This window comes from Formica exsecta, unplaced genomic scaffold (genome assembly GCF_003651465.1).
Source record: "Formica exsecta isolate Colony F162 unplaced genomic scaffold, ASM365146v1 scaffold15, whole genome shotgun sequence".
Taxonomy (NCBI): domain Eukaryota; kingdom Metazoa; phylum Arthropoda; class Insecta; order Hymenoptera; family Formicidae; genus Formica; species Formica exsecta.
The window spans coordinates 2,877,460-2,893,065 of NW_021848825.1; the positions used below are offsets into that span (position 1 = coordinate 2,877,460).

The 15,606-nt window shown below is 30.4% G+C and overlaps 3 protein-coding genes across 15 annotated transcripts in view; 1 reads left to right on the plus strand and 2 right to left on the minus strand.

The window, feature by feature from the left end:
• The window catches only part of LOC115232852 (transcriptional repressor CTCFL-like), an 11,502-nt gene extending 4,260 nt beyond the window's left edge, over positions 1-7,242 (minus strand). Inside the window, exons 1-11 of one of the 13 annotated variants that reach the window (XM_029802989.1) lie at positions 7,110-7,240; positions 5,750-5,807; positions 5,245-5,425; positions 3,456-3,679; positions 2,983-3,374; positions 2,676-2,845; positions 2,292-2,428; positions 1,246-1,396; positions 986-1,127; positions 560-832; positions 330-466 (exon numbers count right to left, since the gene is read on the minus strand). In XM_029802989.1, the coding sequence (XP_029658849.1) occupies positions 330-466; positions 560-832; positions 986-1,127; positions 1,246-1,396; positions 2,292-2,428; positions 2,676-2,845; positions 2,983-3,374; positions 3,456-3,679; positions 5,245-5,371 (1,753 nt within the window). In that variant the 5' untranslated portion in view covers positions 5,372-5,425; positions 5,750-5,807; positions 7,110-7,240. The other 12 variants (XM_029802990.1, XM_029802988.1, XM_029802991.1 and 9 more) reach the window with 12 other exon arrangements.
• A 1,043-nt stretch (positions 7,243-8,285) lies between these two features.
• LOC115232854 (motile sperm domain-containing protein 2-like) lies at positions 8,286-12,718 on the minus strand. Its single transcript, XM_029802997.1, has 9 exons — positions 12,205-12,718; positions 11,748-11,894; positions 11,370-11,547; positions 10,727-11,090; positions 10,075-10,153; positions 9,625-9,734; positions 9,300-9,500; positions 9,030-9,161; positions 8,286-8,917 (listed from the first exon to the last, which is right to left on the minus strand). Exons 1-9 carry the CDS (start codon positions 12,284-12,286, stop codon positions 8,738-8,740), a joined length of 1,473 nt encoding a protein of 490 aa, XP_029658857.1. The 5' UTR covers positions 12,287-12,718; the 3' UTR covers positions 8,286-8,737.
• A 29-nt stretch (positions 12,719-12,747) lies between these two features.
• Positions 12,748-15,575, plus strand: LOC115232855 (protein POLR1D-like). The gene is made up of 2 exons (XM_029802999.1): positions 12,748-13,135; positions 13,528-15,575. The coding sequence occupies exons 1-2, from the start codon at positions 13,113-13,115 to the stop codon at positions 13,742-13,744; spliced, it is 240 nt and encodes a 79-aa protein (XP_029658859.1). The 5' UTR covers positions 12,748-13,112; the 3' UTR covers positions 13,745-15,575.
• Positions 15,576-15,606: the final 31 nt, after the last annotated feature.

Here is a 15,606-nt window from a genome sequence, read left to right on the forward strand (position 1 = left end):
ATACACATACATACACATACATCATATATATATCATGAATATATTAATAAAACCTGATTTCTCTCTAATAGAAACAAATATAGAGTTTTACTGAAGATATACACTATATCTCCTAAAAATAAAGATATATATCTTCATTACAGCATGAATCCTGCAATTATATGCTTAAGATAAAATATAAAAAAAATTACATTTTACCAATCAACGATGTTAATGCATCAGATTTAAATATATAAAATAATTATAATAATAGTTTTAGACTGCCACTTCTTGGCAAAATAGCTGAAGTTAAATAAAGATTGATAATAGTTTTAGACTGATTTTTTTACCTGTCATTACTTCAACACGTTGACCATCAATGATTTGTATTTTTTTCTGCCTGCCAATTTTCAAAGCCTGTTGTTTCTCTTGTAAAGATGATTCCGGGTCATGAACAGCCATATGTCGGATAAGATTACCTTTATGTCTATATAACAAAATTTATATTTCATTAGAAACAATTGTACTGATAATCAATTTTATCATATCATCAATTATTTCAAATAATCAATGCACACACCTAAATGCTCTTTCGCATTCGGGACATTGATGCGTTTTTTCTTGCGGTGGTGGAGGAACATAGGAAGGATTATGATAGAGATTGCAGTGCCGTTTGAGTAACTGTTTTTGCCTAAATGATTGAAAGCAATGATCACATTGGTATGGCTTTTGATCGGTATGAATGAGCATGTGACTCTCCAAATGACGCGCCGATATAGACGCGTATGGACATAAATCGCACTTGTAACATTTCTCTCCTTCATGAGTTTTGCTATGCAACTTATAACTATATCTGCAATATATAATATCTATGTATTAAAAAATATAGTTTACTCTTAGACGCAATCATAATTTTTCTCTAATTCGTTCATATATTTGATTGTTCAAACACACACAATTACCACAATGTAAAGTCTTATTATATTTAAAGAAATTATTTGCATACCTATCCGGGAATGTTTTTCCACAACGTTTACATTTTAAAGGTTTATCAGAAGTATGTAATTTTTGCACATGGATCCTGAGATCCGTTTTTCTGCCACATGTAGCTGGACATAATTCGCACTGAAATACTGGTTTATCGCCTACTGCAATATACATGAAAAAATAAGTTTGGATAAATAATACTTAATCTTTACATATGACTGATACAAAACATAAAGCAAGTAGCGTGCACATAATACTACATTTTTATACATAACTTACCATTATGTATTAATTTATGTGCTTTTAAACTGTTAGACTGAGTAAATCTTGCTTGACAAAAATCACATTCGTATGGTTTTTCTCCAGTGTGAATGCGAAGATGCCGTTTCAGTTTAAATGTATCTGGACTTGCATATGTACAGTGTGGACACTGAAAAAATAATTAACAATAAGTGGAAAAACTGGCAGATAAGAGCCAAGGCGCGGGTATTGGTGCGCAAACTTATTATTGTTAAATTTTTTTAATAAATGTGCATTAAAAATGTAGATTTCAGACAGTTTTTTGGTCCATCTTTAGTATGGATATAAATATATAAAGATTATATTGGAATTTTAAAATTTGGCATACATAATATTTGTTGTGGCAGACAAATTTTAAAATTCTAATGTAATCTTTATATATTTATATCCATGCTAAAGATGGACTAAAAAATGGTCCAAAACGTACATTTTTAATGCACATTTGTTAATAAAATTCAGCGATAATAAGTTCGCGCACCAATACCCGCGCCTTGGCTCTCATCTGCTAGTTTTTCCATTTAATTGTTATTACTCTGAGCCTATTGCTGTTATTACTGAAAAAATAATTAAATATTGTATTTTAGTCAGTACTTAATATAGAGCTAATACACTTTGTGAGTAAAATTTATAATAGTTTTATATACTTAAAGATATTAAGCAAAAATAAATATTCCTCAAAGATAGAATGTCATAAATAATCATAATACTTAAAGAATAATTAATGAAGAAAAACTCTACCACAAAGTCCATAAATTAAATGCATAATATAATGTGGAAACTGTGCAGTATAGAAAAAAATTAATAAATAAATAAATCTGATATAGATGTCTTCAGATACATGCGCACATGTAATTTCTATGTTAGCAATTAATGTTCAATTGTGAGCTAGCACATACTTCCATGTGTGCATATATAATTGCACAATTTATTTTTTTTTCATGCTTATATAATTAAAAATAGTGCATTTTTATGGTTTTTAATGTGTGTTTATAATGTGTGATGTTAAAGATAAAGATAAAATATACCTGATAAGGTCGTTCGCCTGTGTGACATCTAATATGTCTCTTCAGTTTTGACAGCTCAACAGATGCATAATCGCACTCGTGACATTTGTGCGGTTTTTCATGGGTATGTCTGTACCGAACATGTCTTACAAGTTCACCTGTAAATATAAGTAAGACATATTTTATAATTTTTACTTTTGCATGTATTTAGATTTGATGAAATAAAATATTTCTAACTTGCCAAACTTTGAGAAATTTAAATATTTTTATTCTATTTGTATAATAATTTATACATTATATATATACATTATTATATAGAAAGAAAGAAAGGAAAAAAAAAGCCCAATATGCATTTTAATATGTATGATGTGTAAATAAAAAAGCAAATAACAATTAATTACATACCAGAAGTCGTAAATGCACTCTCACAAAATTTGCAATGATGAGGCTTGGTCCCAGTATGAGTATTCACATGATTCTGAAGCGAAGCCAAAGTTTTAAATCCTCTCTCACAAACGCTACATTTATGCGGTCTTTCTTCTGAGTGGGATTTCATATGCCGTGATAAGAGATACCTGTTACATATATAAATTATTTTTCTTTTATATAATTTTTCTAAAAAATTGATTTTAATATATAGTAGTAAATTGAGAAATCATGACATAATACAGAAATATAAAAAAAATATAATTATGTATGATGAAAGCAGTACCGTTTTGGGCTGGTGTAGTTGCAGTAGTTACACATATGGGCCTGCGTTACAGTTTGAGATTTTTTAGGAAGAAATTTAACGATTTTAGTCTTATCATCTTCCGCCTCAGATTCCACTGGAGCTTCATTGTCTTCATTGTCCTCAAAGTCATATACAGTGAGATCTTGTTCACCTTCTGCCTCCTCTCCCTCTGCTGCTGCTGCTGTCCCTGTTGCTGCTATTGTTTCATTTTCTGCAGGTTTACTTTCTTTTTCTTCGGATTCAGGTTGCTGAACTATCAGAACATAACTAACTTCTCCAGGATTTGTGTCAGATGGTACAATCGTGACAGTTTGATATGCATCACCAGAATTAATTACAACTTGATTGTTTTCATTAGTGGCAACTTGTCCCTAAAATTTATTTTCGTATATAAAATATGTTTCCATATTTTAAAAGTATAGTTATATCATTGCAATTCTAATATTACTTACATCTTCATCACCCTCAGCATTTTCAAGCTCTTCAATTTCATGATATTGTTCATCTTGAGTTGCTTCCCCTTCATTTTGTACATCGGTTTCTTCTACTTCTTGTATTTGCACTTGTGTCATCACAGGCGGTTCATCGCTATTTGCCTGGTAGTAATATTGACCAGATTGATCAACAAAGTATGTCCCACCCTCTTCTCCACCAGATAATCCCTCCACTTGTTGTACTATAATAAAATATGAGTTTAAGTATTGCTTGATATAAATATCTAAAGAAAAAAGGAAAAAAGACTATTGCAAAATACCAACATTGCACATGCAATTGTTCTCCTTGCCCTCCCTCTATTTCTTTATTAAATGTTTCTAAGTAAGTTTGTATCTCTGTGACAGATTCTTGTCCCTCTTCCAATTTTATGGTTGCTACGTTACTTGTCATGATTGAAGCATTTAACTCACACAATAACACTTATATTCATTAATCTGTCTCTTTCTGAAACATTATATTATATTAATTCATATATATATTATTAAAACATGTCCATGGATAATTTGAAAATATGTTTATATATTTATTATAATTGTAAATATAACCAACATTAACATAAAACTTCTATATCAACAATTACGCACACATTGACATTCCAAAAATAAACATAAAATTGGCAAGTATGCATTACATAAAATATATAATGTATATCTTTTTCTCTCACAAATTTTTCCTCCTACAGATGCTAATTGCTGTTTACAAGACGAAACATGAAATAATTGATTACTTAAGATTTAGGACAGATAATTTATTAATTTAGCCTTCTACCTTTCATTATCTAGCTTAAATATCGCGAGTCTACATCGTGAGGAAACACCGAGTGTGCCTACAAAATAAACCATTTTGATCATCAACAAAACTGAAAACATCTTTGTGATACACGTCGATGACGTTGTTTTTCTTGGTGCATCGCTTATCCGCGTTACGGTTGTACGTCCGAGAATAGGAGCAAATCATGATTACGACGATATGCATTTCCACGCAAATTAAAAAAAAAAAAAAAAAACGCATAGCGCGTTGTTACGCGGTCGCGACAGATTTCTGCGAAATTGTTAGCTGGCCTCGAACTACTATTCATTTACATATCCGATATATGCGACTCTTTGAATCATCTCAGAAAAAGCATAAGGCAGTCATCACAGAGGAGTAATCTATTCGCAAGAAAAAAATGCAGCAATTATCTACTACTGTATTTACGTAAATTTATTATAGACATAGCTTGAAAGAACGAGAATTGCACGGGAAAATCTCGTTTCGCACGCCTTTTTGCGTAAATTGATAAAATTATTTCAAAATTTCCCAGCTCTTTACGATGAAATTCTTTGTGGCAAAAAAGCGATATCGCATCCTTTCCGAAATGACCGATTTAACTGATGATACACGAGGGTATGAGAAAATCTCGCAGATGCTTACAACGTATACGAGTGTGTCGGTCGTCAAAACGATACGCTTCTTTAGCCTTTTAATCGTCGTCGACGCATTTCCGCGGCTACGCGATTCGCATGACCAGCATGTAATTAGCCCGCCTGTAATTTCGCCTCACATAACGCGCATAAAGACCGTGGACGAAGGGCCAGATGGTGGCCCTAAAATAAAGAAAGAGAGAGAGAGAGAGAGAGAGAGAGAACCCTCTTCTCCACCAGATAATCCCTCCACTTGTTGTACTATAATAAAATATGAGTTTAAGTATTGCTTGATATAAATATCTAAAGAAAAAAGGAAAAAAGACTATTGCAAAATACCAACATTGCACATGCAATTGTTCTCCTTGCCCTCCCTCTATTTCTTTATTAAATGTTTCTAAGTAAGTTTGTATCTCTGTGACAGATTCTTGTCCCTCTTCCAATTTTATGGTTGCTACGTTACTTGTCATGATTGAAGCATTTAACTCACACAATAACACTTATATTCATTAATCTGTCTCTTTCTGAAACATTATATTATATTAATTCATATATATATTATTAAAACATGTCCATGGATAATTTGAAAATATGTTTATATATTTATTATAATTGTAAATATAACCAACATTAACATAAAACTTCTATATCAACAATTACGCACACATTGACATTCCAAAAATAAACATAAAATTGGCAAGTATGCATTACATAAAATATATAATGTATATCTTTTTCTCTCACAAATTTTTCCTCCTACAGATGCTAATTGCTGTTTACAAGACGAAACATGAAATAATTGATTACTTAAGATTTAGGACAGATAATTTATTAATTTAGCCTTCTACCTTTCATTATCTAGCTTAAATATCGCGAGTCTACATCGTGAGGAAACACCGAGTGTGCCTACAAAATAAACCATTTTGATCATCAACAAAACTGAAAACATCTTTGTGATACACGTCGATGACGTTGTTTTTCTTGGTGCATCGCTTATCCGCGTTACGGTTGTACGTCCGAGAATAGGAGCAAATCATGATTACGACGATATGCATTTCCACGCAAATTAAAAAAAAAAAAAAAAAAAAAAAAAAAAAAAAAAAAAAGAAAAAAAAAGAGAAAGGGAAAGGAGTTAAATATTCATACATTTAAGAATGACATTTCGCTAATGTTTTAGCTGTTATAACATTATTTAAAATCGATTTTGATTGATAAGATGGTATCGCGTATATTCAAATTCGCGCATTACAAAATAAATTATTTATTTTAATCGAGAACTTTCAATTTAGTTATATAATAATTGTATATTAAAATTGAGCAACAATTTAGTCATGTAAATTAGTAAAAATAATTTTTTTTTGTACATATGTATATCTGTATCAAGTTCTCATAATTTTTTTCATCCATACATTATAAATATTATTAATATACACAATTAATACATTTTCATAAAAAAATTGATTGACAGATGAATTTATCTGCGAAGGTGATAGCAAAATTTAATTTTAATTTATATTATCATATTTCTCTTCCTTTTCCTTTTTTTTTTTTTTTTGCATCGCAGTACCGTTAAAATCAATAAAGTGACAATCAGTGACAGGTAAGAAACTTGGAGCACCGCGAAGCCTCGGTACTTGACGCGCGATCGAGCGAGCAGAGTCCCCGAGATTGTTCGCGGCGCCGGTTTCTCGGTGCGCGCGACTATCATCAGGGATGTGCACGCGATTACGAGGAACGTGATGAGCGCCGCGGAAGCGACGCGCGCCATATGACGCGCGGGGCGACCAACGGTGCTGGGGGGACGACGAACAACGCCATGAACGGCGAGAGAGGCGAGCGCGCCATGACGGGCGACATTGGGCGACGCCAGCGAGGCGAGACGAGAAGCGGCGAACGACCCGCGTGGAGATGCGTGAGATACCTGGGGGGCACCGTAATCGCGGACTCTTGTAGCACACGGCGGGGGCCCCACGAGGTCGCGCATTCTGTCGGGGAGCTTTTAAGACAACGCGGGTGCTTTCGATCTCAGGACACAGGGGGCATTAACGACAAAAATTTCAGAAAATTATCACCGTCGGCGCTGTCATCAATATGGAGGACACGAGCGACGATGCCGTTCCATTGCCTCGCGTGTCACCGAGGGGCGATTGATCGCCCAAGGATATTTCGAGCACCTCCGACCGACCAGAGATATTCAAGTAGACTCACCGCTCGTCACCGTAGGATGGAATTGTGCGCGCGATCCAGGACGAGACGACACGAAGCTTCGTAATAATCACATAAACCCACGTTCGTTCGCGTGAGGGCGTTGTGTAAGAGGCAATATGGCCGATCGAACTGCGAAGGTTCAAATGCTGCGCTGTGCTGCGCGTTGGTAGCTGCGCAGTAGCATGTTGCGCATCGCTCTCTCGTGTTCGTGTTTATACACCACCTCCGCGATTGCCGTTTCTGGTATTTCTCGAGTGCCATCGAGTCTCCGTGTCCTGAACGTCCTCAACATCCTGAACTCGACAGCTCTGCCATTATTTTAAAACCTATCTGGGCAAATTTGCATAACCACACATAATCTACCTATATGCACGAAAAATCAATCAATAGTTGAAGGACAAAGAAGCATTGAAAGGAAGTCGTACTGCTACGTTGCTTGCATCGGACGTGTAATTGTTCAATTTTTTATGCAATTTTTTATTATGACTAAATCCATTGAACCTTTATCCCGCAATTAATCATGCCCATGCAATTATCATTGTAATTATGCGTAAAACGCAACCTAGGCACGATAGCCAATCAATCTCTCGCTTTTGCTAAAATAATAGTATGTAATGAAAAGTGATTGGTTCTCTCTCTACCGTCGTCGTTTCTTATCTAATGCTTCTTATCAATTGGTTGATTTTCCTCTACTTATATGTTATATTGTGCACATCTATCTGAATAGGCCTTAAAAGTTATTGGTTAACCAAAATTTGCGCGAAAACTAACGTAAATCATTATCAATTTGCATATTTGCTTTCCCAAATTATTTTTGTATAATTAGCAAATATTGAAAAAAATACTAATTGATTCTTTATATAATGATTGATAGATTTGCCTGATTTTTGCCTGTCATTCAGTCATGACATGTCAATAAACTTTGCCAGCAGAACACATAAATTTAATGCAATTGATATGTTGATATATTACAATCATTGAACTACATAAAAGATTTTTATCAGTGTGATTAAAACATCTTTCCAAGTTACAATACATATATTTTTAAAATTACTTATCTCTCAATCATTAACTAGAGCCATGTATAGCAAACAATACTAAAATGATTGAATACAACAATGTCAAAAGCAAAATCATTAAAGATATGTACAACAACTTACATACGTACGCACATTAATCCACATTTAAGTTTAATACATAATCATCAGAGGATAGTTTATAGAGTATGTATAAAAGCTTATAAAAATAGTGTAGTTTCATAATATAGCTTTACAATATTATAAAGTTAATAGGTATACTAGTTATGCATACTCTTTATGTATTGTGTTACAGAACACAATGGTAACCGCAAAATGTTACCACAATGGTGATAACTTATTAAATGAAAATAACATACATATATATCGGATGTTACATAAGAAATTATGAAATTAATGTTTATAAAAACATATAAGTATTTTTATAAATTTTTATAGAAGAGAGGAAAATAAAAACTTAAATATATTAACTATGTTAATAGAGATTAATTTTTATGTATTCATATATTAGAATTAGAATAGAAACATTTGTTAACATTTTTTTCCTCATATATATCAAAGTTATTATAAATATATATTTTATACTTTTTTTTAGTTACCATGATGAATGTGGCAGTTTTGTTGATCCATCGAATTTTTAATATCCGTTCTCAGAACATAAACCAACAATATTGCAACTAAGATTGTCAATATCATATAAATTAAAAGCATGTATCTTACAGTAACAATCTCACTGCGTAACTTGCCACAATTTTCTTCTAGAAGATTTATCTGGAATTTTGAACATGATACATCAGCATAAAAAAATTTATAGTTTATAATAAATATTTTTATGAAATATATATGTATGTGTATATGAAAGCATGCATCTTAATTTACATACCTTAGAGAAAAATGCATCGATGTTACGATCATTTCCTGTAGAGGTTAATATAGAATGAGATTTTTGGATCTCATTGTTTTCACTGTTACCATCGCAACATCGTAGTCTATGCATTTCTGATGCTTTTTCAGACTATAAAGAAAGAGAGCATACAACACATTAGCATCTTAATGATCTCATTCATAAATATAATTAAAATTTATAGTTATTGATATTTTATACAATAACATGATAAATATTGAATTAGAGAATGTAAAAAAAACAATTTACCTTCCAGAGCGCAGTTAGTTCTTGTGGTGTTGCATCTGCATTTTTTAATGAAAGGCACATGACTAAAAATCGATCATTATGTAATAAACCACGTATATTATAGCCAGGTTGTAATATAACCACAACATTTCTTTGTTCGGATGGTTGCAAGATTCCAGAACTTGGCCTTACTCTAAATTTTTCAGGGGATGTTGTCTTTATCTACAAATTATAGCACCTATATGTCATATGCCATTATGTCTGTGTTTTTGTCTCAATATACTTTCATAAATCTATTCTAATAAATATGATTATATAGTAATAAAATAATATAAAATATACATACCTTATAAGATAAAGACTTATCAGTTGTAACATTTCTAAGAGTAATTTTTCCTGTAATGTCATTTCCATCTTTATTAAATGTAATTGCTTCTACAGGTTCTATGGATAATACTGAAACAAACACAATTTAAAGATGTGGATATTTGTTTTTTTTTTTTTTTTTTTTTTTTTTTTTTTTTTGCTTTCCTTTTACATTTTCCGTCATGTACTCTTACCACCCTCTTACATTAAACTATTTATTGAATGCTTTATCTATATATCTTCACCTCTATTTATCAAAGTCGCCTTAAGCAAACTCACTGTAATCTCACGACTACAACTGCAGTTTCCTTTAGAAAGATGGAAGTTTTTTATCTTGTGGATATTTTTTTTTTTTTTTTTTTTTTTTTTACTGATTAATGTTAGATCTTATATAATAAATTCATGATAGCATAATAAATGTTATACATACATTGTTCTTCATTAGTCTGTTCTCCAATATTTGGAGATGGGCTTTGTTCTGTAATTGGTGAACTTTCCGCAAAATGCACCTAGAGAATATATAGCATATGTTTAAAGAAGAAATCAAATAAAATTTCTGAGAATTATTAATAACTTGATATATACATCTTGTATACATTCCATATTTAGTTTTTTTTATGCGTACTATATTTTATATGAATACTATATTGTATTATTAGGTTAAGCTTTCTTATTTTGTTTCTATAGATATAGGAAGCATAGACTGCTTGTAAACGAATCAAACATAGCAACGCAACAAAAGAAATGAGAGAAAATGTCCAACAGAAAAAGATGATGAGTTTCATTAAGTAATTTCAGTTTAGTAACTCTATTTTTTCACTCATATGAGTAAAATTAGTTTTGATATATTTTATATTACAGATTTGATAGTAGTAATTTGCCTATATCTGTTTATTTTATTTCTTAAATGTTAACAGAAAGGAAAGGAATAGAGAGGGAATGAAAAAGCATAGTGAAGTTGAGCTATCATAAAAATAAAAGCAAAAGAACAATATCTTGATATTTTCTGCTTCATCATAGCAATTGCAGTTCCATAAATAAAAATTTTAATTAAAGAATATATATAAAAGATATATATGTACCTTTTTATTATCCAATTTGCCATTCAATACACCATCTTCATTTGTTCGTACCTCTGACACAAATTTGAATACATAATCACTGTTACCTCCCCAAGATTTTAATGCATCATTTGGATCGACAAACTCTTTCAATGTTGTTTTGTTAACAAGTTTGATTTTTGGAATAGCTTTAGCAGGTAACCATGATTTTATTAATTTAAAAGCTGTATTTAAAATCCAGGGCATCTCGAAAATTATGATGTAATTCAGAAAATTCGGATAATAAGATTTGAATAAATTAATGAGGTATTTAATAAGTTCCATATCCATATTGGAAAGTCCAGCCTCTGCCATATCAAAGAAAAGCGATACCTGACTTACTTCTCTAAAAATGCAATAAATCAAAAATCCATTACCAACAGAGTATGAACATATTATAGATATATTAATGATATATACATATTTGTGATTCTACCTGAAAAAAAGAAAGCTTATGGATAAAAAAATTTGATTTTAAGATTTCAGTTGATTATGTATTTAAAAACTCGTTTCTTCAAAATAGAAAAAAAAATTTATATTATCAAGAACATTTTACTCGTAAACTTCTTTTCTTCAGGCAGAATCATTTGCTGTTTTTCATAAAATTAAGATATATGTACAATACCTTTCTAATCTTTCAAACCAGTAAACTATACATCTCTGAAGTTCTGCAAAGTCTTTTACTCCTTTAACGTGCAATTTTAACTTAATCACAAGAAGTTTTTTGCCATCTTTATCTTTACCATAGCCAAAGCATGATCCTTCTTCTAAATATTCTTTTTTCACATTATCTTCAGTTATATCTGTAATTCAGTAATGTTATAATGAAAGGCGAAAAAAAAAGATGTTTTATACTATACTATTAATATTAAATATTAATATACAAGTTATCCAAATTAATATAGATTTACTAGAATAATTTTTGTCATTTTTTGTTATCAAAATATCTATAAAAGATAGCAAAAACTAAGAAACAAAAACAAATACAAAATAACAGTTTTACCATTTGCTCCAAATTTTCTTCTCCAAGTACAAGTATCCCAAAGCATATTGAAAGCTTCCTGTTCATTGAAATCAGTAGCTTCTAAAAATCGTTTTAACCAATCATCATTATTCTTTATTCTGGCTATATCAGCAGGGTGAAAACCTTCTGCAAATAATATTTATCTGTCAGATTAAGCGTGTAGGATTCATGAGAAAATAAATCACTATCATATATATATATTTTTTTAACTCTAAATAATGATAAGATACGTGTGAGTATCTGATCAATTATTAACACCGCGTTCCTTTTGCTACACATTAATTTGACGGTGTCAAATGTTTTCATTTGAATATGCGATTGACTGGCACGACCTTTGCACATATTACATGAGCACAGTTACAACACAATGTACGGCAAATTCGCGTTACAACGGCAGAATTCGCTTTCGATGTTGAAAGAGGAGGAATGTACACACTAGGATCGGGTGGTCCCTCGTCGTCCAATTTTTTGAAAAACTTATCGCGAAGCTCTGCGATCGTCTTCGTATTCGTTTCCATCTTCCTTCTGTCTGGCTACTGGCCGGGAGAATGACACTTTGACCGGCACCGAGAACCAATTTATTCGCACGCCTCATCTATGCGCGCCACGCCGCGCATGCCATTCGAACTCTCCTTCTAACGGTGCTTCCATCAGTTACATACTTTTTCCATATTTTTAAAGTAGAATCTATTTGGGTCTCAATGGGAGAGAAAAGGAGAGCAACAAAGTGTAAAAATAAGGCAATTAAGAAGAAGAGATTTTGCGCTTATCGCGAATTAATCGCGGAACATGTCAAAGAAATACTATGTAGTGTTCGTAGATAACACTGTCAAACTCACGCGACTCATCGCGTATTCTTAAACATTATCAATTTAACGCGATTTTTTATCTTATCTTCCTTGCAATGTTCCCTGTATTACGGTATGCAAAGCATTATTTATCACAAATAGGTAATTAGAGTGGAATTGTATGTTTACGATAAATTATTTCTAGCTATAATAGAATGTGTCATATATATAGTCTCGAGTATTCTCCATGCTTGAATCAGCTGTGAAAACAGCCATTTTGCAGTCATCAGCTGTCATATACGTTATCACACTGCGGAAGTATTTATTACGTGCGAATCGGTACGACAATTCGTGACCATTCGTGACAATCTTAAGTTTTCAAAATAATAATTTAGTTAACGTGATATTTGAACATAAAAAAGAACTATAAATTAAGCACGTAATCCACATATGTGACATGATGGCTACATATAATAATATTATATTTCATCGTAGATCATCATATTTTCGCTTGTTTTAGGATTTATAGGATAATAACAACCTAAAATAAGTGAATATGGATGATGAAACATTGAACAGGTAGTTGTACGATTTTGCATTGTGTTATTACGTTTATAATAATAATTTCTAACTAATATACAATCTCAATAGTGTCCCAAGTGTATAAAGTTTTTGTGTTAGGAATATATATAGTTTAATAATGGCTGAGTTTTATTTTTGCTTTAAATTGAGAAACTTAGATATTAAAGTTACATTTCTTAATATATTGAATCATAACCATAATATAAGTTTATACTTGAACAATAATTGAGCATGCATCCGAGTTTTTCCTATTGATACATTTTAATACGTAAATACCTGTAAAAATAAAAATTTATCAAATTTATATTTTATTTAATATTTATAATAATTTAATCTTTATAATTGCAGTTTATATTGTTGTTGCTATGAAATATAAATATATATTATAGACTTGCAGTTGAAGCTTTACTGGAAGAAGCTAAGCTTGGTGCACAAAGGGCTGAAATAATGGGACCTAGTGGATGGGTAAAACCTAAAGAAACTGTTAACAAAAGATTTCTCCATTCAACATTACGAAATGCAGTAATATCAAACAAGCATCGTTCACTGAAACAAGAAAAAGTGAAAGTTCAATCACATAAAGCAGATACCATTAAAAAATCATAAACTGCTATGTATATATAGTATTATTCTTGTACACTTGTGTTAATATATATATATTCTCGTTATACCATTTTCAAAGCATATATTTACCATATTTTATAGGTATATAAACATATATTTAAATACTGCTGCTAAATAATTGTTTCGTATTTATTTCTTTTATTATAGAGTACACTCGTGTTACATCTTTTTCTATAAAATAAAAAAAAATTTCTTTGTAAACATACCAATAAGGGTATAAAAAGAATTACAGATCACAATTATCAATATTGTACAAAAATATTTCGAATGTTTCGCAAATATCTACATTCGTTTTCGTGTGCCAATATTTAATAATTTGTTCTTTGATAAACATATTTTATATCTTTTAGTTACTTTTTATAAATTCTTAATTGTAATTTTCATAGAAATCACTTTTATTTACAATATCAGTATTAAAATCACTCTGATAAATGTAACACATAAAATTCTATTATACAGTGTTTCATATCTCTCTAATTTTTAGAGAGACATCATCAAAACTTTCATTAAATATACAAATATGAAATAAAGTGTACAAATATGTATATCTTTTCATCTTGTATATTTCCTACTACCTCTTTGCATATTTAGCTTAAAGATCAATAAAAATTAATTGTGTAACACCACCAAGTAATAACAAGTTTTATAAAAGCACCAATATCTTTAAACTTATATAGCTTTAACAAATATATATAGAGTGTAGAAAATATAATCGTACACTTTTTTTCTAAGTATAAAATTACTTACTAATTAGTAATTACTTACAAGTAAAACATTTTGCATTGATAAGTTGCACATATTGATATATGGCATCATTTAAACATTTACAAAATCAAAGTAATCACATGTTATTTATACATCTGTATTTCACATCAGGTGTTAAACTGACAAGACTGATAAATCGAGATGTCTTTCCATATTAATATGCAGCTAATATTTTTCTACTATTTGCATATATTTATGATGAGAAAAATGTTTCCTTCTCTTATATGTAAATTGCATTGCGTTTACGTCCTTAATTGATGCTAAATTATGATGGGATATTGTGTGTGTGTGTGTGTGTATACATACTATATATATACACATATACACATACATAACATTTTTAAATTGTATTTACATTCTCACAATCGATACGCATGTTATAAATGTTCCCAATTCAGTTATTAATTATTATTTATTAATTATTAATATTTATAATAATAAGTTCGATAATATACTAATTTATATAACATGTGTGAACATTTTCAAGTTTCAATATATATACGATTTCCAAATATTGGTTCTTATGTTTCTGTAGTTATTTAATATCAAAATGCTTCTTAAGTTTGCAATATCATACAACAAAAAATGAAGATTTCATACTTGTACTTTTGCACATTTCTATGCAACATTATTAACAAATCATGAGTAAATTATCAATTTATAAATGATTGTTTAATAACAGAAATACTATTTGATGATATATGACAAACATAAAAATAATTCCATAAAAATCTACTTCTATGCAATTGTATATACTGCATCTTGAATTTTGGGCCCATCATTTTTTTATAATCAATAACATATCTATCAACAGGGTGTCTACTCAAATCTTGTAAAAAGATTTTTTGATCTTCCAGTTATTTTTGTTTAAAATTCTAGGTAAAGAGAATATTTTAAAAATTTCTTGGTGCAAAATAAATGGTTTTCTAAAATAAATTTTTTTATTGTACGCATTTTCTAATGCTTTTCATTCATACGAAGGAAAAACACAAAGCCACTTGAGTTTCAAGTGTTAGATTTACAAATGTACTGAAAAAAAAAAAAAAAATTTTAAAATAAAAAATGTATTGCTTATTCAA

What these genes read in the sequence shown, in the direction of transcription:
- LOC115232854 (XM_029802997.1), bottom strand. Translation starts at nt 12,286, where the DNA reads ATGGAAACGAATACGAAGACGATCGCAGAGCTTCGCGATAAGTTTTTC. An exon ending in CGAGGGACCACCCGATCCTA is followed by an intron (nt 11,895 to 12,204) that starts GTGTGTACATTC and finishes TATTATTTGCAG; the next exon opens with AAGGTTTTCACCCTGCTGAT. An exon ending in ATAAGTCTTTATCTTATAAG is followed by an intron (nt 9,501 to 9,624) that starts GTATGTATATTT and finishes TATAATTTGTAG; the next exon opens with ATAAAGACAACATCCCCTGA.
- LOC115232855 (XM_029802999.1), top strand. Translation starts at nt 13,113, where the DNA reads ATGGATGATGAAACATTGAACAG. An exon ending in GATGATGAAACATTGAACAG is followed by an intron (nt 13,136 to 13,527) that starts GTAGTTGTACGA and finishes TATATATTATAG; the next exon opens with ACTTGCAGTTGAAGCTTTAC.